Source organism: Corapipo altera, unplaced genomic scaffold (genome assembly GCF_003945725.1).
Source record: "Corapipo altera isolate COAL_440 unplaced genomic scaffold, ASM394572v1 64, whole genome shotgun sequence".
Classification (NCBI taxonomy): domain Eukaryota; kingdom Metazoa; phylum Chordata; class Aves; order Passeriformes; family Pipridae; genus Corapipo; species Corapipo altera.
In genome coordinates, this window is record NW_020884893.1 from 5527698 (window position 1) to 5555402 (window position 27705).

Consider the following 27705-nt stretch of genomic DNA (forward strand, 5'->3'; position numbering starts at 1 on the left):
CCGGCTGAGCCGCCCGCCCGCCGGCCCCACTTACCGGCCATCTTGGAATGGACATGGGCGAGGAGGAGGAGGAGCGGGAGGGCACAGGGAGGAGCCGCCGGCGCTTCCTGCCGCCGGGTCAGCCCCGAAACGCCACCGGGTTGAACGAGCCGCGGCTGCCGGGGGTCGAGCGGCCCCTCAGCGCCTGAGGAGAAGAAGAGTGGGGCGGGGGGCGCGGGCGGGGATTCCGGCGGCCGCCCAAGATGGCGGCGCGGCCGCGCAGCCTGAGGAGGAGCGCGGGGCGCGGGTAACCGGGGCGGGCGCGGGGCGGCCGCGATGATCGAGCTGGGCCGCGTCTCAGGCGCTCGCTGAAGGCGCAGCCCGCCCGGCCATGGCGCTGAGGGAGCTCAAAGTTTGCCTTCTGGGGGTAAGTGTGGGGCGGCGGAAGGGAGGGTGGGAGCGGGAGGGAGAGGCTCTGTCAGAGCCCGGAGAGCCTCCGCGATGATGGTGAGGAGCCTCTGTCAGAGCCCGGAGAGGCTCCAGCCGCGGGGATCCGCTCCCCGGGCGGAGGGTGCCCCTCGCCCCGTCCCTCTGAGGGGAGCGGGCCTTCCCCTCAGGGGAGGCGTTTGCCAGCCGTCAATATCGGTCTCTTTTCCCCCTATATTCTCCTTTTAAAAATAAGAGAGGAAGCACGAACATCCAGCGTGTGCTTCCCTCTTCCTCACAAGCTGTTCCGGGCTTGGAGCTCGAAAGGTAAATAGAAGCACCTGAAATCAAAGTGGTGGGAGAGAGGGAGGGGCCTGAACTTTTATTTTAAGGACATACGGAAGCTTGGAAGCCTTGCAGATGGGGGAAGAAGGAGTCGTGGTGCGAACTGAAGCAGATATTTAAAGAATTCAAGGCTGTGAATTTGGGCTTGGTTTAGTCAGGGAGCCTCTCGTTGGGCAGGTGGAGGTGCCACCACCTGCATCGAAACCCTGTGTTGAACAGAGTAGGGCAAGAGTTTTCTGCTTCTAAATGGCCACATTGACCTTCAGAGGGGAAAATTATGTGTTTGTGTGCCCTTCGTGTTACGAAGGTATTTGGGGTAACTGCTGTTTGTGTCCACCCGACCTGAGAAGCCTTTTGTCACGTAAGAAGACGAGAATAAGTGCCCAGGAAAACTGATCCTTGAACTCCCAGAGCCAGGAGCCACATCTGTATTTCTCTGTTTAAGGTTTGCTCTGCTTAATAAGACTGCAAACAATATAAAATGTTGGTTTTTAGAAGAACTGGGATAATATGCTTTTCCTCGAGAGGAAAACAGCTTGACAGGATAAACAGAGTCATACATACTGCACCCAAATTTACTGCAGTATTCAGAAGATTCAAAAAACCATACGAATAATGTACAACTTCATTTTCAGTGAAGCACTTCCTCAGGGTTTTTTTTCATTAAAATTTTGATGACTGTGGAGACATAAAACAAGAAGTTGGTCTTCAAATGTATTAATTACATTACAATTTAAAATGTCCATCTACTGAGAAGAGTTTACTGAGTTATTTCAGTTCTAGGTATGACTTCTATATATCTATTTTTTTAACCATGGAATCAGTGGTGCAAAAACATGCACGACCCAGAATTTTCATGTTATGTTTCCTCTCCTACCATTTGTAGAGTTGCATTAGTAACATGTTTCAGGTGTGTCACAGAAGAAATTTCAAGTCTTTCATTAAGCAGGGTGGGACAGCATTAGTCAGAGGTTAAATGCATGTGTCACACTTGTATAATTCCATGTGCTCCATTGGTCCTCCATCCTGCCAAGCCATACTCAGTTGCTGTGTATTTTACTAATAGTGGTCTTTCCCTGCTGCTGTTCAATTGCAAGTTGTGCATAACTTTGGAAAAGAAAAGTTTGAGTAATAAATAATAAGTGTGAATGCAGATTTTTATAGTCCTTCATGAAAAGTCACAGCAATTTCATTTAGAAAACTGTGACTTGTCGCAGGCCTTTCCTTTTTCTACCAAATGAATATAATACTTGAAGTATTTCATCATCTAATTTCTCTGAGATTCTCGGCAGAAATATATTATCACGATGTACTGCAAGATCTGAGGACAAAATATCATCTGTTTATAGTAACTAATGTCACTTTCAAGTGTTTCTGTTCTTTTTTTAGGACACTGGTGTGGGCAAATCAAGTATCGTGTGGAGATTTGTAGAAGATAGCTTTGATCCCAACATCAACCCAACAATAGGGTAAGAAACTGAATAAAGCAGATGTGATTTATTCATGAATAAAATGAAATTATCTGAATAGATCACTTGAGGATTCTTCGTGTGTGGCAGCTAAATGTGGCAATAAACATGACTGCAGCCTTAGTGAAGCTCCTGAGCTGCCTTAGGACACGTAGGAGTGTTCTCAGCACTTGTGAAGCTCACGTGTTCATCTGTAAGATCTGGACCCATTTTTTATTGTTTATCTAAGCTAACAGTGAATAAATTACACTATAGATGCTTTTGCTAAAGGGACAACACTCTTTTCTTATACACTACCTTTAAATTGCAACTTCTAATTATTATGCAACTACACGGTTTTTAATTTAATTTTTTTTAAATACTCAGGTACAATTACAAGTCTCCTAGGTTTTGAAGGTGGTTAACGTACTAATTTGGGTTGTAGATCTCTCCATGAATTAGTTCCAGTGTTACACATCTGTGTGCAGTGCACCCACAAAAGTAACTGGTGAAACTGTTTGTGCAGTTGGTCTCACAGGTAAGGAGGGTGTTTAAAAGCTGAGCCTCAGAGTAGCAACATTACTGAGCTCAGATCTTCAAATGGGTAGAAGGAAGGGCAGTAGGAAGTAGCTGGACCTTTTTTGTTTCTTTTGCTGTCTTTCTTTTTGCTTTTCAAGTGTCTTGTGGGCTGCTTTGCTTAGGGGAGGACACACTTTGCTTGGTACCCAGGAGTGTGTGTAGGTGTCAGTGCAGCTTCCTGTCTCAGGTGTCACCCAGGCTCTACTGCAGCTCTGACCAGAAAAGATCCTGCTGATAAAGATCAGCTGTGTCTCATCCTGTCCTTCTAAAAAATTGGGCTCTCCATGATCTCTCTCTTTCCCCTTACACTCCCCCCTCCACCACCACGTTTTGAGTGTCAATACTGGTATGGAATTGTAAGATGTTCTGTGGGAAGAGTGCTTTTGTTTAAATTTCCCCGTTAACAGCGACAGCCTTTGGAATGAACTTCATCAAATCTTGTTGTCTTTCCTCTGGAGTCAGTTTGTTTTGATCTGGTGATTTTCTGACTGGTGTGTGGGTTGATTTTTTTTTTTCCTTTTATTCTCCTCCCTCCAGTGCAGCACCTCTGTGTTTGAAGGCAGGAATCCAAAGAAATCCCTTGCATGTGTCTGCCCAGGGGAATGTCTGTCACTGTGTAGAGAGTTCAGGGGCTGTTGGAAGGTGTTAGCCATTGTGGTAAGGAGGCTGGTGTGTACAAGGGAATTTTCCTTGAATGGTTTAATGACAGTACTGAGATTAATACACTTGATTGAAGTGACAGACTCAAAATCTGTTTTCTACCAGTCTTAAAATCATTCCCTTGTCTGAGGACTTGGTAGTTTGCTATAGTAGTATAAATGAATCAAAACCTGCCCAAATGCAGGGGTTGTGTGAAGCTCCAGTAAGATACACAGACCCAAAATTTTAAGCAGATTAACTTTGAAATTTATTTTAGACCTTGCTTTTATTTCCTGTTTGAGACTAGTAGGTGGAAAGAACAAACTAAGGATTAGAGAGGAGTTTTGAGCACCTTACAAAACTAAAGCTGAAAATGTTTTGACTTCATGGGATACATGTTTGAGTTCATGACATGAGATACAATCTTGTTTCCTCTTCTGTTTTCATTCCTCTTACAACTGTCTGAGCAATCACACTTTGTTGTTGTGAGTGTTCATCACAAAGGTTCAAACATGAGCAGCTGTAGAAGCCCTGTCAGAATTCTGCAACTATTGTGTGTTGAGGACACATTTAACCAGTATCTGTCTCTAGGTACTGCAGCAGATCTAGTCTTTCATTATAGCATCAAAAAAGAATTATGAGTATCAAACTGCTTTCAGGTACATCTTGTTCAGGTAGTTACAGAGCCTTCTTGGCTGGGAGAAGCAGCAAGGAAATCTAGTAACAAACCAGACATTATCCCTACTAAAAGTCATCAGGGATAACTCATTTGGAGGCTTTTGTTGACCCAATTGGCAAAGAATTTCAAGCAACATTTAACCTCTGTTGTCAGCTACCACTTGGGATGTTTAGTTGTGATGTGAATTACAGAAACACAGCTGTTCAGTTCATATTGACTGTACAGGCATGTTTTGGTTTATGGAACCAAGTAAGATAAATTCAGTGAGAAACAGTGATTTAGGAAACTGTTTCCATGTTGACCAGAGAATTTGGATTTAGTGCTTATTTTGCAGCAGTCTTAAGGAAGTGGAAGTTTCTGCTGTGCTTTACAAGAGATACTCCCATCACTTTGTTTTTCTTTACTCAATGCAGAAATACATCAGCTAGTTAATGGTGTTGAAATGCATTGCAATTAGGCCCTTCCTTTGCAGGGGTTCTGCAACCTTATATTTGGCTTCTTAAAAGACTAATCAACTTTGGAGACTGATGCACTATTTGGCAAACGAGCTGGGCTTAAGGAATGGGGAGAAAGTTACCTCCAAAGAGTTGGAAGCATTGTGTAACTGCTCCCTTTCCCTTTTTTTTTAACATAGATAGTTATTTGTCCTCCTATAGCATTGAAACATGTCCAAAGACTCCAGTTATACTGAATACAAAAGTGTCAGGAACATCATTTAAATCTGTGCCCTGGTGGTACTTCAGATCCAAGATAAACTTGAGTCTTGGGCACTTAATGTTGTTGATCATGCTGAAAGGCTCCTGCTGAGTCTGACTGTACAGCAAGTACAGTTGGGATGCTGGAAGAGGCTCCAGTACCTTCAGAATCCTGTCCAAAACTGACAGGAAAGCAAGTTTGGAAGTCTGCAGTATTTTCAAGTGACAAGCATTAATCATATAAAATGTGTTCAGGATCACAATGTAGGATCTCATGTGCTTAAAATAACTGTGTCACCTATAGTTCCAGTTCTACAGGGATTTGAATTCACTGTGTGGCTTTTCTAATAAAAAATGTGCCTACAAGTAATAGATATAGCAAAGAAGTCCCTCTTGTAAAAGATTAGTTCTCTGAATTTGTGTTCTTGTGGGAAATACACTGATTCATCTAAAGCAGATCAAGTAAACCACAAAGTACTTTGCAATATTTTACTGTAAAAGATCTGGAGAATAGGAGAGGGGTTTTTTTTTTGTCTTGTGGAAGTCCAAGAGCCTCTGCAAACCAAAGTATATAATGACAGACAGGGTTTGGGAGCAGCACTGAGTGCAGACAACAAGCAGGTTACTCATTATTGATTTCTCTGTCCTCTTAACACCTACCAGTAGTGATACAAATCTCCCATACCAGTAGTGATACAAATCTCCCATGTTTTATTCCCAAGTATGGACATACCAACATTTACCTGAATGTTAGTACAGAGATAGAAAAAGCTGATACAAAGGGAAGGATTTGACCTCTTTCCCCCTGGAGGTTTCCAGTGTACTCTGAAGTGATTTGCTGTGATGATTCCTTCATTTAGGGAGAATATTGTTAAAAGGCTGACCTTTCTGGGTTCTTTGGGTGATACATCCTGTGGTTTTATCAAAAGCTGGTTAATAATTAAAGCTTATTATTGGCATTCATGTTGCATTTTGTTAGTTGAATTTCAGGCTCAGAAAGGAAATTTCATCCTCATTAATTTCAGCATTTTTTATCTGAAACTCTCCATCAGTTTGTGTGGGTATGTGTGGGGAAGGCACTTTTATTGGAACGTGAACCTCTCTGAAAGCTCATGGTGGTAATGAATGTTCTAAGGATGTATACATAAACTGTATTTTTTTTTCAGAGCCTCATTTATGACCAAGACTGTACAATATCAGAATGAGCTGCATAAATTCCTGATTTGGGATACAGCTGGACAGGAGCGGGTACGTAGAGTCAACACCGTTGGTGAAAGTTGTGGCCAGAGTTTGGGTTGCTTTTCAACTCTGCCCCTGCAATCACAATACTAATCAAATCTGATGGTGTTAGAAGCTATGTCAAAGGAGTCTGGTTTGTAATTTAAATTTCAGTGTGGTAGTTTGGGGTTCTGATCTTTGCAGCATGCACAGTTCTGAGAGGAGGCAATAACAGCTCTCAAGAAAATGACCGGTCAAATGAAAACCCAGTTAATTAATTTGCTTGATTTTTACTTGGAATTTTAAAGGGCAGCTTTGCTAGTGAACTTGCTTGTTTATGGATTACTAGTAACAGTGGTAGAAATCACAGCAGCTGTATTAGCAGTGCTTATTCTTGCAATTTGTTGACTGCAAGTTAACTACTGGCAAGTACCAGTTACTCCTGATGAGTTTATTTGGGATGTGAGTTAACTGTAGCAAAGGTTGGGTTATTATTTCAGGATAACAGCTGGCAAATGCAGCTTTACTATTTGTCAGGATTGGCTTGAGAAACAGAGCCCAAACAAACAACCCCTCGATAGGAACAAACAAACAAAACACTTTGTAAAGGCTCAGTCAGCGCAGAGTCACTTTTGGGTTCCTGGTGGAACTGCCTTGCCAGCTTTTTAGCTTGATGACAGCCTTGGTGGCTAGAAAGTAACCCAAGGATATTTGTGTTGCATTTCAGTGCTGTAGATTTTGAATGACAATTCATTTCCTTCCAACAGCACCATATAAAGCAAACTTATGTTGTCAGGGATGTTTCCCAGGAATATGTCCAAGAGTATCCGTGTTATCAAAAATATCTCAAGTCCTTCCATTACTAGCAGTCAGTCAGCACTGGCTGTAAATAGTTTAAGTGAACATCCTAGCTCATTTGGGAATGTTGAGGCTGAAATGTGATATTCTGAGAGGTAGAGTCTGAATTTTTAGAGGTTGGTACTCTTAACTGGAAAGCTTTATAAACATGCCTGCCACAGCTTGGCAGGAAACATCCATTACATATCAGCAATTCCATCCTGTCCACTGTGTTTGCAAGGAACAGGAGGACACTGTGGTTTGGATTCAGCACACTGCAATCTGAGGAAGCATCTCTGTACATGACCAGCATGTTCCTTGTCTGTCTATTTTTAGACTGAGTGATACCTCTTTAATTTTCTTCTGTACAAGTTGAATGATATCTTTATTAAAATCGAAAAAAGGAAAGGTCTTACAGGGCTCTGACCCAAGAGCTGTGATAGCTGTGAAGCTCATGTTCCTTACCTGAGAGAACTTACTGTGAGACCCCAATATAACCAAGGAATATAACCCCAATATAACCAGGGAAATGTGAGCAAGGATATTTAGTTTGACATGATGCAGTATCTTCACAGGCATTTCTTTGTCCAGAACAGGACAGCACTGTCACTCACTGCCAGTCACAACTGGGCTGCATACCCACCTTGCCCTGAAATCTGTACCAGAGTTTTCTGGTCATGCAACACATCTGACAATGAATTATGGAAGGGATCTCCTCCCTGGTGATCTGGAATACCAGAAATGTCCACACCATTCTTGGAACTGGGATGTCTCTGCTGAGCTGTGATGCAGAACGCATGGAATTCACAGTCCTGGCTTCTTGAGGAGCATTTGCTATTTCCCCTTTCAAAAGCCCAGCAGCAACTAGTGCTACACTGCCCTGGGCACTCCCTTGTTCTCAGAGGTGGCTGATCAGAGGTGGGAATGGGCACTAATTCACTTCCCCCAGCTCATTGCCCTAAACACACACCTTATTTCTTCCCTCATTTCTTCTACACTGACTCAAACTGATAGGAGGTTACTTACAGCAATTAGGATTTTTGCCTTCTTAACAGATTTGAGTTTCTCTGGATAATTACATTATGTAGCCTTAACAATTCTGTCAGAACACGAATTGGAGGCTGGAGGGCAAGCTGAAGTCTTTGGAAATACTGCAAAAGGAAAATTCGCTGTTTCTGGTAACATCTGTTTTGTTAATATATTTTATCTGCCGACTGCTCTTAAGGTGGAAAAAAGTATCTAAGTGTTAGCAGACAGGAAATGAGAGTAATACAAAATCAGCAAGTGAAAGTTGGTTTATTCCCAATGTAAATAGTCAAATAATCAAAAAGCCAGGTTGCAACCAGTCCAAGTGGTGGTTTACCAAATATGTTTCCCTTTACATTTTAGTGCTTAGGAGGAAGAGAGGGATTATGTCCCAATGTGAACTGAATGCCTGCCCATGTTTCCCTTTCTCACTATTAAATATTTTTGTATTCTGAACTTTGTGCTCAAAATCCTATTTTCAAAACAGAATTTGAGAGCCAAATGTAAATGGTCTGGAATTCTGCTTTATAGCAAGATTTTTATGATTTATAATATTGCTCTCAGTTGAACTGCACTAAGCAAAAGGAAATTGATATTTTATTAGAACTGAATAAGCCTTTATGAAAAACTGTATCCAATTCATTATTTTTACCCTGAGTAACAAGATGCACAAAAGTTCTACATGTGCTTATATGGAAGCAATATATGCAGTTCACTCTGTACTCTGATGGAGGGTTTTGGTTGCTAGATTAGTTGTCTTGGTTTTTTTTTTAAGTTGGCAGAATATCACAATGTTTATAAGAATGCTTCATTTTTGATGCAACTTGATCATGTGGTTTATGACTTTTTTCAGTCCTGAATTCATAACACTCTCTCAGGGCAAAGGTACTGGCCTGGTTTGTACCCTGCAAATGGCCTACCATCCAAATAGACCTGCTGTAGATTCAATTCTGAAAATCACAAGAAAATTACTGCAGCCTTTTACTGCCTTGTGTTGTTCCTTAAAGCTCTGCTTGCAACAGGTCACACAGTTGTGGCCTTTTGCAGTTTTTAGTTTTAAACGTGCTTCTAACTTTTGAGAGAAAAACTGAAGTGAAATCCTTAAAACCTTAAGTTAGATTATGAAGAAACCAGCATTTCTAGCATTTAAGAGTTCTGAGACTGATCCATGGGGCTAGAGCTTGACACCAACTTCTGAACATTTCAGATCACCATTAATATCTATTAATTTTCTTGAAATTTTTGTCTTAGTCAAAATTGAACTTGCTTCTTGCTATATTTTTCTCCTTGCTTGGTGTAATCGACAGTCTGTCAGGTGAGAGATTCTAATCTAGTCAAAAAACAAGCTCAGGTTTGACTTCCTGCTGTTTGCAGTAGGTGTGCTGCTGATCCCCAAACCAGCTCCTGGCTGGAGAACAATGCCTTCCTGGGCCTCGATGTGCTCTGCTGCACAGAGCCACTGTAATTGTAAAGAAAGCTTTTCCACTTATGTGACCTTTAAAGCCAGTTTTCAGCAGTACTGGTAATGGTAATGAAATGCTGCAGGTCAGGGGAAGGTGTTCATGCTGTCTGTCTGTCTGTCTGTCTTTGCAGTTCCGTGCTTTAGCCCCCATGTATTACAGAGGCTCAGCAGCAGCCATTATAGTGTATGACATCACAAAAGAGGTAAGAAATTTATCCTTATCCAGCATTACAATTTCTGTTTTTTTTTTTTTTCTGTGTCATGGGCCAGTTCTGACTCTTAATTACTTCTGTCTTTTTTTTGTTTGTTTGTTTTCCCCACATCAGGAAACATTCTCAACGTTAAAGAACTGGGTTAAAGAGCTTCGCCAGCATGGACCTCCCAACATTGTTGTAGCTATTGCAGGAAATAAGTGTGATCTCAATGATGTGAGGTAAATAACTATTGTCAGGTTGGAGGTTTTCCCTTAAGCCCACAGTGCTAAATGTTTTAGGATTTCAGAGCAGCTGAAAGCTACAGAACAATTTAAGCTGTTTTGCTCTAGCACTGTAGTTTCACAGGGGATTTGAGCTGTTTCTACTGTCAGAAGATGTGGTTAGGCTGCTCTTGGATGGTCTTGCCCACTTCCTCCCCAGTGCTGCTGTGAGTAGATGTGTGATTGGCAGTAAATGGGGCTGTAAAATGGATCCAGATTAAAACTAACCCCTTAAAAAAAATAAAAAGAGAACCCATCCAAGTGTATTTATCTTTCTCACACCATGAACACTCGCTGGAATAACAGTGTGGGGATAGCAGGGTTAGGAATGAGCAGTTTACTGGGAGACAGGATTACCTTTTCTGGTGGCAGTGCCAAGTTACACAAACCTAAACTGCCTGTGAAACTATAGTGTAATAGAAGCTGTTTACCTCACTCTGTAAGGAGTGCCCCTGTCAGTCTGTAGCACCTCATTTTGTTAGGAAAAATATCAAGCCTGCTGGAAAGCATTGTGTAGGTTTTTCTGACTTGCTTGTTCAGGTGCCTTCCTTCCCTGCTCAAATATTGGGGTGGAATTGGCTGTGGCCAAAATAGTTGCAGGGAGCGGGAAAAGCTCTTGAGAAATTTTATGAACAGCCAAACTTTCAAGAAGGCATGTACTAAAAACAAAAGAAGGCTTTTTTTATTGATGTCCTGGTTTAATAAGCCAGAATTCAGAAAGAAGGTGTGTGTAAACTTCTTGGGTTTAGATTTCATTGGAAAAGGTACCACAGCTGGTGTCTCAAAGGAGACAGATGGTTCTGTGTTTAAAGAACCACTGCAAGGGGGGTTCTTCGAATAGTTTTACAAATTGTTAATATGTAGCAGTCATCTAGTGAGCTCCAGTAACTTCTGTTACAAGTAGCATGTCCCTCGAAGGACATACAGCTTAAAACTACTTGGAACAGTATTCAGAACTCATTTCTTGGTGCTTAGGTGGCAATCATGAATTATGTAAACATTACTATTCAAGCTAATGAGCAAGACTCCTTGTACTTTAGTCAGAGGCAATATTTGAGTCGCTGATCAGTGTGTGCTCTTGATATTCTAAAGTTTCTCATTACTGAAAGTAGCCTGTGTTTTGTAGAAATTGTGTGTCAAGTGATGCAACATATAGTCCAGACCTCTCCGCACCTGTTAGGGTTTGGTTTTTTCAAGTTGTTTAAAGAACTTACTTCATTATCAACTTGCCTACTTTGGGGTGCAGAATAACTATTCCACTGCTGGGCTCTGTGGTTGTGTGCTCAGTATAAAGATGTTCCTCTTTATAGCTACATCTTCATGCAAAGTAAATGCTGCCCTAATGATTTGTGCAGTGTTGGGAGATACTTGGGTTTGTAACCAGTTGTAGGAAACACTCCAGATTTTTGGAATTAGTGCTTTAGGATCGTGTCAGCACATCTAAAGCTGGTGAGTGTGTGAGTAACACACCCCAGAACAATTGATTGCAGACCTGCACTGAGAGCACTCGAGACAAAACCTCTGCAGTGTTGTCAGATGGATTAAGGCCTTGCTTAGTTTAGGATTGTGCTCAAACCTCAAGGCAGGGAGACAGCACAGAGTAAAGAATGAGCATCAGCTTCAGCATGAGGGAGCACTGTGATGCCAAACAGGTAAAACAGAAAATACCCATTACAGGAGACACCTAAAAGCCTAATCTATCCCTTAAGGTTTTGAATAATGAGGGGGGTTTTGCACTCATGGTTTTTTCTTTGCTTTGTTTTTCCAGAGAAGTCATGGAAAAAGATGCTAAAGACTATGCAGATTCCATTCATGCAATATTTGTAGAGACGAGTGCGAAAAATGCAATAAACATTAATGAACTCTTTATAGAAATTAGTAAGTATTGAAACAGTTAATATACTTTCTTCTTCAACAAGTTCAAGGAAAAGTTTGATTTCTTATTACTTTTGTGCTGTTGAGGTGAGAGTATACTGACTTAAATTTTTTACAGTCAGACATGAATACAAACTGCAAAATGAGCTGCATGAATTTTTGGTCATCTAATGACCCCTAAATATTCCTTCTAGAGATTTTAAGCCTACTGTGATGCTGTTGGATAAATAGCAAGCAGGGCACTCATGTCAGAATTCAGTCTCATCTTACCATGTCTGTTACTGAATGTTTCAATTAGTACTTCCAAGGTCATGGAGGGGAAAGGAAATGGCATGAGGAAGATCCAGACTTTATACATCTGAGAAAAGGAATCAAGTTCTTGCTCTTAGTGTTTGTACTTGGTCTAAAAAAGTGCATTTTTAAAAACAGAAGAATTCATAAATGCCAAATTATTGCATGAGAAATAGCAACTATTGCGTGTAGATTTTCCACAAGTATTTTTGTGGTATCTTGGGGGTTTTTTTATATTAAATTGCAAATCTTTTCTGTCTCATTTGTGGTGGGGACAACAATGATACTTTTTATGCTTATGAATAAAAAGCAGACAGTATTTCAAAGTGAATTCCATGCAATATTATTTGAGGCATATGTGGCAAGTAGCAGCACCAATGTGCAGGTACATCAGCCTGCTTGTGAAAAGAGGACTGACTACAGAAACATTAGACTTAGGAAAAAAAATAGGTCTTTCTAAACAGCTGAATATATTGAAGCTGATGTAAAAGGTATGTGCTGTAGATTGGCTTCCTGATTTACTGACTTAATAGCTGCTCTCTAAAATTGATCTTGAATAAATCACAGGGGGGGAAAAAAAAAATCATAAATCCTTCTCAGAAAGGAATACTCAACCAGGAATAGTCCATTTTGAAGACTGATGAGATGACTAAAGCTGCTCTCTCCACAAGCACCTCGGTGCTAAGCCCAGTGTGGGTGATCTGTGGGAATATGGGTCAGGATGGGAGCTCTCAGTGAAGATATTCCAGATGGCATTGCATCCTGCAGAGTATGTGCTCTGAGTGCTTTTACAGCTCAGCTGGCCAGGTCTAGATGAGCCTGAAGAGTAAACGCTGCTAAATTAGCTCCAAACTGCCTCTGCTGCTCCTTTGTGCAGCTGCACCTCTGACAGACACGATGGAGACTCCTGCTGCCATCCCGTTAGGCAGGAATGTCATCCCTAATGTCAGACAGCTAACTGAAGGTGCATTTTTATACACAAAATATACCCTGAGTGCTTGGAATTCGTCTCAAGTATAACATTTGCTATAAATTTCCTTTCCTGCCTCCTTGTAGGTCGCAGAATTCCATCGACCGACACCAACCCCCCGTCCAGCGGGAAGGGCTTCAAACTTCGGAGACAGCCATCGGTGACGAAGCGCAGCTGCTGTTGACCGACCCCCTTTAGAAAGTCAAAACTTGTTCATACAGTAGGTGGTCTTGGAAGTTCATAGTTCACGTTGGGTTTGTATTCTCAGTCTTAGATCTTTATCTGCTGGTGTTCATACACCCGGGGTCCCCCCCCCAAAAAAAAGGGACCAGCTCATCCGACAGCCGCACGCTGGCAGACAGGACTGCAGCCGGGATGCCGTGGGGCGTCTCTCGCGTTCAAAGGGAATCCATCATCACTTTTTTTGGCCTTGCCTGACAGGAAGGTGGTAGAACTGAAATGTTTAATAGTTTTCTAATCAAGGTTTGAGGAGGTTGTTTTTTGTTTTGTTTTGTTTTGTTTTTGTAAAAAGGGAAATGAGCACTTTTGTGGGACATCAGGGTGGGAGGAGTCTGGAAGTTAGATGTCGTTTCTTCCTTTTCTTCAGTGAGCCTTATTTTAAATTTAAGTGTAGCTAATCCAAAGTGTGGTGGGACAGTTGGTGTGAGGTGGCTACAGAATAAGCAACTGAAGATAAATAGTAGGCAAATCAGTCCATCCAGTCCCCAAATCCCATTTGCACTTTTTATTTAAAGATGATATGCTCTGGGGGTGGGGACACAAGCAACAGATATTAAACCACAGACAATCTTTCTTTCATGCTGACTGTAATCACTTTAAGGCAAATTGATATGCTCATAGGCATCTTTTTGTTCTCAAAAGTTTTTTTAATATTAAGATGTTGGTTGAAGAAAACCTACCTGTAGTTCTGACTAAATTAAGTGGTTACTGACTAAAAACAAATGCTGTAAACAGATGCTGCCAGTGGTTCTGATAAGACCTACAGGTTTTTGGGGAAAGCTTTTAATTTCTTGGCATGTGTAAAGTGTTCATAGTATATTTATGAGACCAGTGTTTAAAGTATTATAAATTATGTAAAAATGGTAAAAAATAATGCAATCTTCTACACTCCTTCCATTCCACACCTATGGATAAACCCTTGGGGACTCTCCATCAGGTTTTTTTCCTGCATTTTAGGTATTGTCACTGTGAGTTCATCCAGAGGCAGATGAAATTCTTTCTCTTTCAATCACATCTGAAAGGGCCAATAGAGAATGCTGTCAGTGCAGCATGAGGGACTGTCTGTTGAACAAGCTTTCACCTGGGGTGCACCCAGTCTTTCCTATTTTGGGCACAAAAATACAAATAGGAAGTAACCTTAAGACACGTGGTAACGTAGATCGTTCCCACTTGGTTCCTGGGGTTTTTCATCTGTGAGGAGGTTTAGCAATTCAGTGTTTAGCTTATTCTGTATTGGTTTTAGTAGGCTTTCAATTAAACCATAGGTTGACCATACCTGTTTGTGCTATTTTATTTATTTTTACTTTTTGTTTCTTACCAGCACTAGTGAGAAACTTTTATACTTTTGAAGAAGAAGAGCTTAATAGACTTGAGTATATACTAAAATATGCTGTTTAGCTTTAGTATCAAAATGAGCTCATGTTGATGATGCTTATTCTTTGGTTTTAATCTGGTTTTCTACATCTCAAGTATTTTCTCTGAAGGAAATGTAAGAAAGTTTGTAAGAAATGAAAGGACTCATAGTTCAGATTAGTTTGTATTCATGACAATTCCTGGAGAGCTGTTCTGGAGCAAAACAGGCAAACTGTTGCAGTGAGGTTTCTGAAAGGGTCAGTATGTTCTGATGAAATTTGGTGACTACATTTCTGTCATGCCTTTTGCTTACCCTGCCTGCACTGCCAATGATGCCTTCTTTGCCACACGCCCAAAAAATACAACTTCCTTGCATACTTCCTATCCTTTTGCAGTTCTGATCCTGAATTACTGCAGTTAATGAAAACATGGAAATACCCAGTGTTTGAGATTGTCCAAACTACAAACCCTGGAGGGAGGCTGCTCTTTAACACTTGCCTGTTTAAACTGACAGATGGTTGATGTAAGTTCTGAGTCAGGAGAACTGTTTATTGATCCATTGGCCCCAGCTGGAAGCTGCAATAGTCTTCCCTGGATGAGATGCACATGTTGATTGCTTCATTTTTCTTGGAGAAGAATGGTTTCTTTTGTATTAATAATTTGTCAGGTCATCTGCTTTCATCTTGCACTAGGCTTGCTGGAATTGATTTTATTTTGTCCTAACATAGCTTCTCTATTTGGTGATACATTAGTATTTGAGTGTTTGGAGAGCTGATTATCAACTGTTCCAGCTAAATTTTTTAATAACTTTTTTCTGTGAAGAAGTTGTTAAAAAAGCTCAGGATTAACATTTTTATTCCACCATATCTTTCTGCTTAACAAGTGGAGCTCATCAGAGAGACCAAACTTTCAGATGCTCTCAAAGAGAATTCCACAATCACAGAATGGGTCAGGTTGGAGGGGAGCACAGTGGGTCATCTGGTTCAACTTCCCTGCTCCAGCAGCATCTTCCCAGAGCACAGGGCACAGATCAATTCCTGCAAAACAAGTCTGGAATGGTAAAGTGTCGTGTATGTAAAAATGTAGGGAGGTGCATGTCATAGCATTGATCCAGAGCATTTTTTTTACTGACAGAATATAACTGTTTCAACTTCTAAACAACACCACTACCATTCTTTCATGTGAAAGTTACAGATTTGAACAAAAATATAATTTGGTAAATATTTAGTTCTTAAGCTTTGGAGCAACTTGAATGTGCTCCCCAGGTTTTGGGAGGTGTCTTCATCCAACCCTCTAAATTACAACAGCCACTTGGCTGCCTTGCCAGGCTCCTGATCTGTGCTGTAGGTAATTTTGTAGGATATTTTATATCCATCCTGAAAACTGGCACAACTAAATGCCCAAGAAGGCAAAATCTGGAAACTTACAGTTAATAACATGAACGTCTAGTAATCCTACTACTGAAAATTGTTACAGGTGCTTTGAAAAGCTCTAAGACAATTCTAACACCTTTTGCTGTTGCCAAGAAGGTAAAGACTTTGTTCTTAGGTCCATGTTGAAACAAGACAAATCACTGCTCTTCAGAACTCTGCTGACATCAGTGAGACCCTTCCTTTAAATGTTGCAGGATCAGACGGTTAATGGTTTAGAAGGATGTTTTATGCAGACTTGAGTCTTTGATGTGTTGCTTTACATTTAATGCCACTGGCCTGCTCAAGAAAGATTATTTATTTGCTTGGGAAAAGAGTAAGAGGAGAGGAGACAGTGCCTGCTTACTGATTTGGAAGTCTAATCCTTTAACCTGATTGAGGGAGAGCTACATTTGTGGTTAAAGCTTCATTTAATTATCAAGGAGTAATTCAGGGTGGATATCTTGGATGGTTTAGAAGTTGGCCTCAGCAAAACTTTTTTGTTATGCTGTTAAGCTTAAATTATTCTTCAAAATTAGTGTTAAGTTCCAATATAAGGTAGTATTAGTTGGAAAAGGAAGCTGTAGCAGTGATGTTTGAATGACTTGTTTGTGGAACAGTCTTTAGTGTGTATTAAGGGTGTTGTAGTCTATTTGTGGTGTGCTGTGTCAGCAATCTGCAAAGACTCTCTTGGGAATTGCTGATGGACAGGACAGAAGCTGTCAGAACAGTGGAGCCTCACTGAGTGAACCTCCCTCACAGCAGCAATAGCTACAGACAAGCAGGGAAAAATCATCTCAAACACGAGGAGAGCCTGCATCATTCACTGACTTCAATTCTATACTGCCTGTTCAGTTTCTAAAAAGGCTTCATGTATCTCTTGTGAACACTTTCAACCTCTAGAAAAAAAGAGGCTTTTCTGTTCATGGACAAGAGAGCAGGACAAACTTTCTTAACTTTCCTGGCAGGAAGTCATTTTACAGAGACCTGGGATTGTTTATACTCCATGAGTCTGTTACTTGAAGCAGGAGAATTGTGTACTTGGAATTAAGGTTCTAAAAAAATCTGCACAAAATTCTCTGAAGAAAACTGTTAATGTTTTATGTTCAGATCCCATCCCTAGTAATAGATCACTGGTAATGGTAGTTGACAGAAGATTTACAGAAGTAAAAGGTTGGTGTGAAATACTAATGTCAGGTGGAAACACAGGTTCTAATATTAAAAAAGTCATGTTAGCTTTCCTTTGAGTCTTATGGCTCCAGCTTGTCAAAAGGAATGTACTTGAAACTACATCTTTGTATATCCTACAAAATTCAGGTGCCAAAACATAATTCCCTAACATTATTGAGGCCTTCTGACACCAGTGCTTCTGAAACATCCCTTGTGATATTCTGGAGGTCTCAAAAGTCTGAATGCAAAGCATTTTTTGCTCAGCTACAGTCAAACATTCATGACTTGGAAAAAATCAAACAAACATTACCAGACTTTGTCCATGAAGTGTCACAGATAACAAATCTTTTAAGGGATACAAGACTATCCTGAAATCCAAGAATACTGATGCTCTTAGCCTCTGACATGTCAAAATGATCCTAGGGTCAGCTTTTTCCTCCTTCCCTCTCCCATTTCCCCTCACCCCTGAATTTTTAACATAGTGTACATGCTATAAACACTTATTCAGAAATACTATAAAGAGTTCTAATGGCTCAGAGTTATTTGGTGCTTTCTATTTTACATGGAAAATCAAGGCAGTAGGATGACTCTTCTCAATCTAGAGTCAGGACTTCTTAGAAGAAACAATTTTGCTGTTCCTGTTACGTCATCCTGCAAGTTGATGTTCTTCAATTTTTGCTTAAACACTACTATAAATTTTATTCAAGGAGCTAATTACCTTTGTAAAGGTCTTCTTTTAAGAAGGTTGGGGTTTCCTTTGCTTTGTTTCTATTGATGTTTTCACAGAAGTATTATGGAACAAACCAACTGCTACTTCTTTTGCCAATGTTGAAGGGCACAGACCACTCCTCCTGTCACACACTTCCCGGTGTGGGTGTGATTCTCCATCCAGTTGTTGCACTTGGTCATGCTGTAACTCTGACACCTTGGCAGATTCACTGCTACTGTCTTGCCTCACTTCTACTCATGTTACAATATGTATTTCCTATTAAATCCATTATGTTTTCTTGGCAATTTGTTCTTTGTTTCCTTGTGGGGTTTCGACAGGAATAGTTTTGGCGAGTGTCTTTTTTGCCACAAAGGTTCTGGAAGTATCTGCTACAACAGCAAATATCTGTAAGCAAAGTAGAAATTCATTAGTACAGCTTTAGGAAACTGTTACAGCAGCTGAGAGCTGCACCACGACTGTATTTTACCACATAATGAAGGCTAAAAGCACATTCATCTGAAGGAGCAAATTATTGTAAGGCTCTAGTAACACAGTGTAAACTCTTCTGTATTTGAACTTCCTTTTTTGTACTTCCTCTTCCTGAATATTGTGTGTCCAGCAGTGACATTGTGACAGTGAATTAATTGATTTAAGGCACAGAAATGGATCACATTTCTGGAGCTGCAAGACACTTAAGACTTCCTGGCTATCTTCCCACTTTTACCCCCCACAGTGAGTACAATGAATTTAAAAAAAAAAAAAAGAAGGTTTCTTCTCAACGAGAAACTTTGCATTTGTGTTTTCAGGACACAAAAATCACCTGATATGCAGATAGCTCTTGCAGTGTAATAAATGTTTGCCTGTAAAATTAGGTGTGAAGGTTAACCTTGGTATCAGCAATTCTTGTCCCTCATAAGAACATTCTGCCTTTTCAGTCTAGGATTGAGTTAACCTGTCACAAGGGTTGAAAGGTCTGTGCCTTCTTATTATATTCTCTCTTACTGAAACAAACTCAAGCCGCTCAAAGTTACAGAGCGTTTGCAGCACTGTAAACTGCACAAATTCCCAGCCATTGCTTCACTGCATGAAGTGTAGTCAGATTACTAGTGGTGAAATATTGTAGTGATGAATTCCCAAGCTTATGAATGTTTTGAGACTTTTTTTTTAGTCTTCTCTTGGGCTGGTCCTGAGAGCGTGTACAGGTTTGTCTGTATTGTTGGTTTGTAGATGCTAATGAGGAAAACCAGGCTTTTGTTCTCTCCTTTTTGTTTGAATTGTTACACTCCCATATAGTGCATAGAATGCAAATAAAGAAATGTTGATTTGACATAATGTAAACAGCCTTTTCAGCCTAAGCATTCATAATAAACTTTTATAGTGTAATAACATGCTAAATCACTACCAGTCTGATGTATTGTGCAAAAGAAAAAAAAAAAAAAGAAAAGGTGTAAACATTTTATTAATAAAAAGCTTTGTTTATAAATGTGCTGGCTTTGTTTATAAATGCTTCCAAAATTCTCAACATCTTAAAAAATAGTCTCTATAGCAATAGGGTTACAGAAGAGGAATGTCAGGAATAGCTTTTAAAATAGCATTTACAAACTATTCAGATAGCTGTTTTCCAAAAGTACTGACTACTGGTCGTTCAGAGACTGGAGCTTTTCCCTGGTTTATGTATACACAGACAAAGGCAGGAGACGATCTTGTGCAAAGAAGGGATGGGGGGAAACAGCAGAGAGAATGCAGCTTTTGTGTAACACTTCCCTTCTTTGCAGCATCGTGTCTGAGAAACTGCAGGCCACACACAGTCCTGTCAGCCAGGGCAAGGCCTGACAAATTCTGCCAGGGCCAAGTTATTTAATACATTGCTTTTTACCTTAGGCTGCATGAAATGTAAAATTCTTGGCTGCTTAGGCCAGGTTTCTGTCAATCAAAACCGTAAAGTGCTTTTAATATCTGCGCAGTGTCATGGGGGCCCGTCGTGCTGGGAGGGGATCCTTCTCAGTTGTTAATACAGCCTGCTGGTTGAGAGCTTGCTTTTTTTTAAACCACTGCTCTGGTGGTTATGTGGAGCCCAAAAATAGGGAGTTGGCTACAGTTACCTCATTTGTCTTATGTGATGCTTAAAAGATGTGCTTTTGTTGTTGCAATCTGTGATGCAGGTCGAACATGTTGAGTTAATAACAGCCTTCAAAAGGTAAGTAAACAAAAAAGTCCTGTTTCTGAACTGCTGTTTCACCTGAAAGTGTTGGATACAAGTTTTTATTAAGCAAGTGGCTGCATTTCCTATGCAGGAAACACACACTGTCATCTTTTCAACAGACCTGGAATAATTTAAAATTACTGTTACCTGCTAGTTTGAAGTTCCCTCTTAGATGTGTGCAAACTGCTTTTTGAAGAGTGTCAAATGTGTTTGTATAAAATGGCATGAATGTGCCAAAGGGAGCGTAAGAAAGGTAGACACGAGGAATGTGCTAAAATAGAGAGAAAGGCACATTTGCATGTGTTTGCATAGGGAATCTAGGGAACTAAATGCTAACCACCAGATTTGCACACACACAATGAGAATGTTTTACTTGGATCAAGTGTTTCATAGCTTTTAAGGTAGAAGTTTTTTAGCAGCTAAAACTGTTCTTCAAGATTGTTGCAGTGCAAAGCTTTCTGATGCTCTCCAGCATTTCCCTGCAGTGTTCATCCCGATTTTCTCCTGTTAATCAAAAACCCACCAGGGCAACAAGTTGCCTTCTTGTGGCTGCATTGTTACAGTGAGTGCTGGCTGGGTAACAAGTGTTGCAGGTGACCTCCATGCACACCTATTTCAGTGAACCTGATCTGCACAACACTAAATGCACACACATTATTTACATGTAACAAAAACCCGACATTCATTGGGCTTCATAAATTTTCAGCTTAAACAATGCTGTGCTTTATAAAAACTTCACCCTGGATGAAAATGTGGGCGAGTCCTTCAAACACAAGCAGGTAAGTGCCAATTATGGTAAGATGATACATCCTGGCCAGCCCTTTAAGATGTGGATCATCAAACGCTTCAGGGTGTTCTTTGTACTTCTTTCAGGAAAAGTAGAACTTGGAAAGGTCTGGGCAGCAACACTTAATAGTTGTTTATTTAGGGGTTTTTTTATTATGTGTGACTATATGTTGTGTAAAGCTTCCTCTCTTATTCCTCACCGTTAGCTTGCAATTAACTCTCATATATGTATAAAGCTTGTCTTTTCTACTAATTACTGGTCTAAGAATGCCTGGCTCAGAGAGAGAATCTGTCTATGACATAAAACCTAAGAGATAAGGTGAAAGAAGATAACCTTTTCACAGTATGAGCCAAGAAAGCTCTACTCCAAAATACAACTGAAGTCAGTTCTCTCCTGACTTGAGAACTAAAATGTTATGACATAACCTGTAATTTAGGCTAAAAATTAACCCCCTTCAAGTAGCAAAAATAATAAGCCAAGAACATCCAAGGCTCCAAATCTAATTAACTAAGCAAAATAGAATAGCAAGGACCTGGAAAAGAAAATGCACTCCTCTATCCTGTTGTGTGACCATCCTTTCTCCAACAGAGAAGGAATTCAGGGAAGAAGAGCAGTATTTGAGTGTAATTCCCTGCATTGCTGAAGCTTCTAAAAATTGGTCCTGCTCTCCTGGCTGGAAGGAGTTCACAGGTTTCACTTGTATTATGAAAAACCAAGACTTATACTAAACACATGTATGGGTTTGGTTTGGCATGGAATGAAAGACATCTTGGAACAAAAATGATGAAATGGGATTGGAGGTGGTGAAGCAGATGAGCTGAAAACCAGGGATTGTCATGGACAGGAGCAGCTGAAGGGTGAGATGTAAACACTGCAGATGTGCTCAGTGAATGTCACTGTCCTGCTCAGGGGTGTTAATCTTAACATATTTTTATTCACCTCTCATCTGTTTGCTCATCAGCCCTGATTAGGATCCAACATAACTGGGTACTTTGAGTTGCTGTTCTTTGGAAGCTTTTTATCTCTGCAAATGGGATCTCCTCCAGAAGTCCTGTTTATAATATATAAAGGTCAGCTGCCTAATGAATACTTCTTGGTGTATAGAAATTACCAGTTTTTAAACCAGCATGTTTGTGCTGGTACCACAGGCACCCCAAACTCCTGCCTCTGACAGGTCACAGCAATGCTTCATAAACTCTTAGGAACTTTTCAAATGTTTATAACAACCTGAGAAGAGAGAGGAGGAAAAAAAAAAAAAAAAAGCAACTCTTACTGTAATTACACTGGCCTAAGGCTAGCAATAAACCAAGCTGTAAATTTAAAACAAAATATTGTAAACCGCTGGAGTAAAAGCCAAACAAAACTAAATGCAAATGAAACAATCCCCAAAACACAACAACCAAAAAACACCTCAAACCAAACAAACAAAAGCCCTAAGGAAAGGGAAGGAGGATGTCTTAAAATCGCTGAGACGACGTGAAATTCTGGTTTTATTTATTAAAAAGCGAGCGTTTCCTGTGCCTTGATGCCCGTTCCCAGGGCTGCCCTGGTCCCTCACCCGGACCTGCCCCGGGATGTCCCCGCACGAAGCAGCTTCTGGAGATCCGAGAGCTCCTCCTTCTCCCGGGAGCGCTTCCCTTCCCTTGCCTGTGCCTGGTCGAAGGCGCTGGAAGCCAGGCAGGGCCGGCGATGTGCCCGAGGGCTGTCCCTGCAGCCCCGAGGCCATACGGCGCACAGGCCTACAGTAACGCTGCTCCTCGGCAACAAGAGGATTCGAGTACAAATCACGATTTCCAGCGGCGACTAAACACCAATTAGACCCCTTTCTTCCCGCAAGGCTCCCGCAGCCGGAGCAGCGCCCGGGAGCGGAGGCGCGGAGCCTCCCCCGCGTCCCCTCACGGCGGGGCCGGGCCCCACGTCAGCCGCCGCCGCAGCCTCTCCGCGGGCCCCTCGGTGCTGCATCGTCCCGCCCTCCGCCCGCCCTGCCCGGGCAGCGTGTGCGCCGGAGCCGCCGCCCCACCGCGCCGCCCGCCGTCCCCGCTCCGCCGCCGGCACAGGGAGAACGAGCAGCTGGGACAGGGTGAACCAGAACCCCCGCGGAGGGTGAATCAGCGCCCGGCCGAGGGGTGAACAACCAGCCGGGCGCACCCCCCGCCCGCCTTCCCTCCTCCCTCCCTTCCTCCCTCCCCTCTTCCTTCCCCTCCCTCCCCGTCCCTTCCTCTCTCCGCCTGGTGCCGCCACCGCCGAGGAGGAGGAGGAACATGGCGAAAGCGGAGCAGGTCCTCAGCCTCGAACCGCAGCACGAGCTCAAATTCAAAGGTAGGAGGCGGCCGCCGCCATCCCCCGCTCGCCGCCGCTCCCCGCGCCGGGCGGGCGGCGCGGCCGCGCTCCGGCCCCGCTCCCCGGCAGCCATTTTCCGGGGGCCGGGCACCGCCGGCAGATAAAATGTCCTTCAGCGCCGCGCCCTCGCCCCGCCGGGCCCCCTCAGCCCCGCGGGGGTCCCCCCGGGCCGCCCCCCGGCTTCGCGGGCGGCTGCGGCAGCGCCCAGGGCGGCCCGGGGACACGGCGCGGGGGGGTCCCGGCCGCCGCCTGCACAGGGAACACCCGCTCCCCCCGCGCTGACCTTCCCCGGGGCAGCGCCCGGCAGGGCGGGGACCCCTCGGGGGAGCGGCCGGACCGGGGGGTTCCCCGGGCACCCGCTGCCCTGCCCGGGGGGTGTGAGCGGCCCCGGCCGAGGGATCTGATGCTCAATGTAGGACAGCGGTGGGACTGGGAACCCACTGTCACAAACCCTGGGAACGGGTAAAGGGCTCAGCCAAAAGGAAAAAGCAGGAAATTGCTGCCTCTGATGCTGTTTAAGTGCGCTGTGTAGCTGTTCTGTATAAAATCAGAGGGAGGGAGGATGTTGGGAATAAGGTGGTGAATGAGGATTTCTTCTTTAACATGTCCCAGTCACTGTGGGGTTGTTTCAACCTTGTCTCTCTCCAGCCTCTGGCCAGGTGCTGGGCAGCACTTCCTACCTTTTTATGCTTATTATTATTGTTATTGCTATTATAATTCAGCGAGCTATTTGGATAAATCCATCCTTTTTCTAAATAAAAGTCTTGAATGGGTTTGGGCTTTCGCTGGCACTGAAATTCCTGTCTTGCAGCGTGACAGCAGGGCTGTAATACAATATTCTGGGATTACAAATAAGCATTCAGCAAGTTTATTTATGCGACCAGAGTCAGAGGTGTTTTATGGCTTCGCTTTATTTTCTGGCAAACATGCTATTTTTTAAAAATAGGGATTCGTTTGTTGTCTTCCGGCAAAAACAATACTCCTTTAAGAAAAAGCTTTCATGTACATTTTCAAAAATAGGAGAGGTCTGTACCAGTTTTTATTAGTAAATATATTTGAACTAATATTATGAAATGGGTTTATCAAACAGCATGTTAATAAACACTGGATGGAATGAATATATCTTTGTTGTAAGCTGAAGTTGTTATGGCAGCAGTATCAAACATGCTTAAGAAGGAAACTATTGTTGTTTTGACATTCTTTGTGTTAAGTATGAGCAGATGAAAATCAGCTCTTGTTCTGGATAAAGCTGCTTTCAGCAAACAAGCAAATCCAAGTTCAGGTGGGCAAAAAGTGGGGCCTTAATTAGCACTGACTTGGCTAATGAGACATAATTGTGATTCAGGGCTTGTTTTTCTTCTTTCACTTCAGCGCAGGTAGGAATAGATCCAGTCAGACTCTGTTTTTTCTTGAAATAAAGATAGTTTGTCAGTCTACCTTTCTTTCAGTTGAGGTTCTGGGCTAAACAACCAGTAGCCATGGAAGTTAAATCAACCAACCATAGTGACTTTGGTTGCCAGATATTTAGCCAGCAACGTATACTCCTTATAGCATAAAATGTTACTTGACTAACAGCACCTATTAAATGGCTTAGTTTCAAAGTACCCTTAAATATTAATGTTCAGACAGCCTTAATGCTGTGGGCAGCATTCATATGCTTTGGCAATGCCTTACAGTCCTTTCTAGCAAGCAGGGCTGACCGCTGTCCTTCGTTCAGGAGAGCCCAAGTTGAAGTACTCATGAAGTAAATTCTGCTCTAAGCATTTCTTGTCCTACTGACTTTGTGATGACACACTGCCTGGTGGTAGGGCTTGAAATGGTTTTGTCACCTTAGTGAATAGTTGCATTTATTTCCAGTGTTGCTTGGCCCCCTGCGAGTAGATCCAGCCTGGCAGAGGTCATGGAGCTGCTGACTGGTCTGGGTGTGCTTCCTCAGGGTGTGCACTGAAAGGTCTCCTGCTTAATGTAGGAAAATGAGATAGGACTGTGAACCAAGTGTCTCAAACTCTGGAAATGGATAAATGGCTTAATCAAAATGCAGACAGGTAGAAAAAGCAGTAAATTGTTACAGCTTGTGCTGTTTGAGTGCTCTGTGTAGCTCTTCAATATAAAATCTAGAGGGAGGATGTTGGGAATAAGTGAATGAGGATTTCTTCTGTAACACGTCCCAGTCACTGTGGGGTTGCAACCATCTCTCTCTTGGCCTCTACTTTTGCTTGTAAAGGGTTGAAGACCTTTTTAAAGCAGCTTTTTTATCCCCTTGGTTTGCAGCGAACCTTCTAAATTCGGCTGGAGGTCTGTTTCAAAACACCGTGCTTGTGTCTTGTTTCAAAAAAAAATATCAAAGGAGTTTTTCATGCTGGAATTTTTTTTTTTTTCACAGCATGTGAACATGAGCAGGGGTTGTCTTTCCTCCCGCCTTGCATCTCCTCCACCATAGCACACACGCTCCAAAATAGCAGCAGCATGTGCTGTGCTGAAATGCAGCTGCAAGTCGTGGGAGGCTGGACACCATTAGGTGCCTGGAGGTGCCCGTTTCCCTGGTCTTTGATGCCATGTGAAACAGGAGCTTCACTGCCTTCAGTGGCTTCCTTCACTTCTTGATTGTTGTAGATCTGCAGCCCAGGGGAGAAATCATCCAACTAAAGGTTTACATCTCAGACTTTATTGGTAACTGTTGTTATACATGACATTTATGTTTCCCCTTTTTTTTTCTTCTTTTTTTTTTCTTTTTTAACCTAAGAGATAAAGTCAAACAATCTGCCAAGAATTTATTGCAACATTCAAGGCTCTGACTTTAGGAACTGCTAGATTTAAACTTGGTCAGGGATATGTGGAATTGTGGCCCCTGTTGCCTGGTGCTGTGTGATACAGCGTTAGTGCCATGCTCGTGCTGCAGGCACTGCCTCCTGCACCTCACAGGAGGGCAAGCCAGCCTGTCCTTTCAGCCCATCGGGAACAGAGATCAGCTGTTTAATGTCAGCAAGTAAAATTCTGTTAAAATATAGCCTATTTTAAAACGTGCCTGGGTCAGTGGTGTTTGAGGTGCTGCTGGACTCTTTGCAGACACAGGGTGTCTGGGCAGGGCTGTTCAGGAGGGGTCACGCAGAACAGAGGGGCTGTAGGCTCAGGGACGTTTCAGGAGCGTTTTTGGAGGTTTGCTCCGGGTTAGGCTGGACTTATGACTCAGCACTCTGTCCGTGCTCCCCAAGTGGCTCACGGCAGTACTGCCAAACAGGGATTAGTGCCTCACAAAACTCTGCGAGTCGCTGCCAGTTGGAAATGCAGGTTCCTGTCCCCAGTTCGTGATTTCACACCTATGCAAAATGTCACTGTGTAACTTTGCTTTCTGCAAAGGGCACAATAATACACTAGAACAGCCAATCCTCTGCAGTCCTAATAGGAGGGATTCAGACTTGGCCTGGAGCCTGGGGTTGGTTCCAAGCTGTCACCTGTCACTGGCTCAAGTGCATCCCCTGGGTACATCAGAGCTGCAGCCCAAAGGTGTGGCCTTGGCCTGTGTAATATGCTCGGTCAAACAGCTTATCTGCAACAGTGTAAGTGTTCAATATTTAGTATTTAACCCCAGTCCCATGCAGTTTGTGTAACCTGCAGTACCCTGGTTGGGTGGCTGCCACTCCCTGACGAGACATCTGAGCTCCTGCAGATCAGGCTGTGTAAAGGAGAGATGTGGACATTGCAGTGCAAGTGTACAAAGCCTCCTGGATCCCACACGAATGTCCCATTCCTACCAGATACCAGGGTAAGGCTCTTCAATCCGGCAGTCCAGTAATGTTTGGGATGTAAGATCAGTGTTTACTGAGCCTGCAGTTGCCAAGTCTCAGAGCAGGGCTTGAGGACTTGGTCACACATTGCTGCTGGGCCATATAGTTCTGCCTCCACCCCTGTCCTGATCCATCAGGGATGACTGAACCACTCCTGTACTGAAGGTATTGGGAGGGATTTAACTCTCATTCTGTTCTGTACTGGATAAATAGGGATTTCTAGTCACTGCCACAAGAACAGGCCATGTTTAAGAATGTAAAATACTGACAGTGTTGTCAGAAGTTGCCTGTTTAGTGTAATAAATATGCATCTTTTAAGCTGAAAATTTACATGCTGTTTTCTTTAAACTCTTACAGCTCTCCTGGTATTTATTGACAACAGAATGGCAGTCAGTGCTAGGATTTCTTTACTCTTTGAAGGCTGCTGTGCCATTGGCTCTCTACTTTTCTGCTGAAAAATGTACCAGCCCATTCTTCCCTCTGTCTGGCCTGATTCTGAGTAAAATCATTGTTACTGCATTAAATACGACTAAACCTTTGCATCTCTCTACATATTCGAATTTGATTATCAAGTTATAGTCTTAAAAAGAGTATTTAAATCAAAGGCAACTTCCTAAATCTAAACAAATCAAACCCAAAATGTAGCCCAATTACCAAACAAAATCAGTCCTTCTCTGGTGCAGATCATGTTATGCTCACTTTTTTTGCAGCTTAGCTAAAATCAAAAACTTATTCTATTAAGTGTTAGTTTATTTGTATACTGAA

General features: G+C 42.4%; 3 protein-coding genes across 14 annotated transcripts in view; 2 read left to right on the plus strand and 1 right to left on the minus strand.

Moving 5' to 3' along the window:
* Positions 1-170, minus strand: part of LOC113948298 (serine/threonine-protein phosphatase 4 regulatory subunit 1-like) — a 33544-nt gene extending 33374 nt beyond the window's left edge. For 8 of the 9 annotated variants that reach the window (XM_027645763.1, XM_027645764.1, XM_027645769.1 and 5 more), the window contains exon 1: positions 35-170. In XM_027645763.1, the coding sequence (XP_027501564.1) occupies positions 35-41 (7 nt within the window). In that variant the 5' untranslated portion in view covers positions 42-170. The remainder of the gene's footprint in view (positions 1-34) is intronic. The other variant, XM_027645771.1, reaches the window with a different exon arrangement.
* Positions 171-226: 56 nt separating this feature from the next.
* Positions 227-25827, plus strand: RAB22A (RAB22A, member RAS oncogene family). 2 transcript variants are annotated; one of them, XR_003528087.1, is made up of 8 exons: positions 227-406; positions 2140-2219; positions 5957-6038; positions 9465-9536; positions 9660-9766; positions 11577-11686; positions 13031-13392; positions 25817-25827. XR_003528087.1 is itself a non-coding variant. In XM_027645777.1 (7 exons), exons 1-7 carry the CDS (start codon positions 371-373, stop codon positions 13126-13128), a joined length of 585 nt encoding a protein of 194 aa, XP_027501578.1. In that variant the 5' UTR covers positions 227-370; the 3' UTR covers positions 13129-19308. The 2 variants fall into 2 exon arrangements, 1 of the variants encoding a protein (XP_027501578.1); XM_027645777.1 differs by lacking the exon at positions 25817-25827 and having other exon boundaries at positions 13031-19308.
* VAPB (VAMP associated protein B and C) overlaps positions 22821-27705 on the plus strand; it is a 38389-nt gene continuing 33504 nt past the window's right edge. The window contains exon 1 of one of the 3 annotated variants that reach the window (XM_027645774.1): positions 22821-23134. In XM_027645774.1, coding sequence (XP_027501575.1) covers positions 23077-23134 — 58 coding nt within the window. In that variant the 5' untranslated portion in view covers positions 22821-23076. The remainder of the gene's footprint in view (positions 23135-27705) is intronic. The other 2 variants (XM_027645775.1, XM_027645776.1) reach the window with 2 other exon arrangements.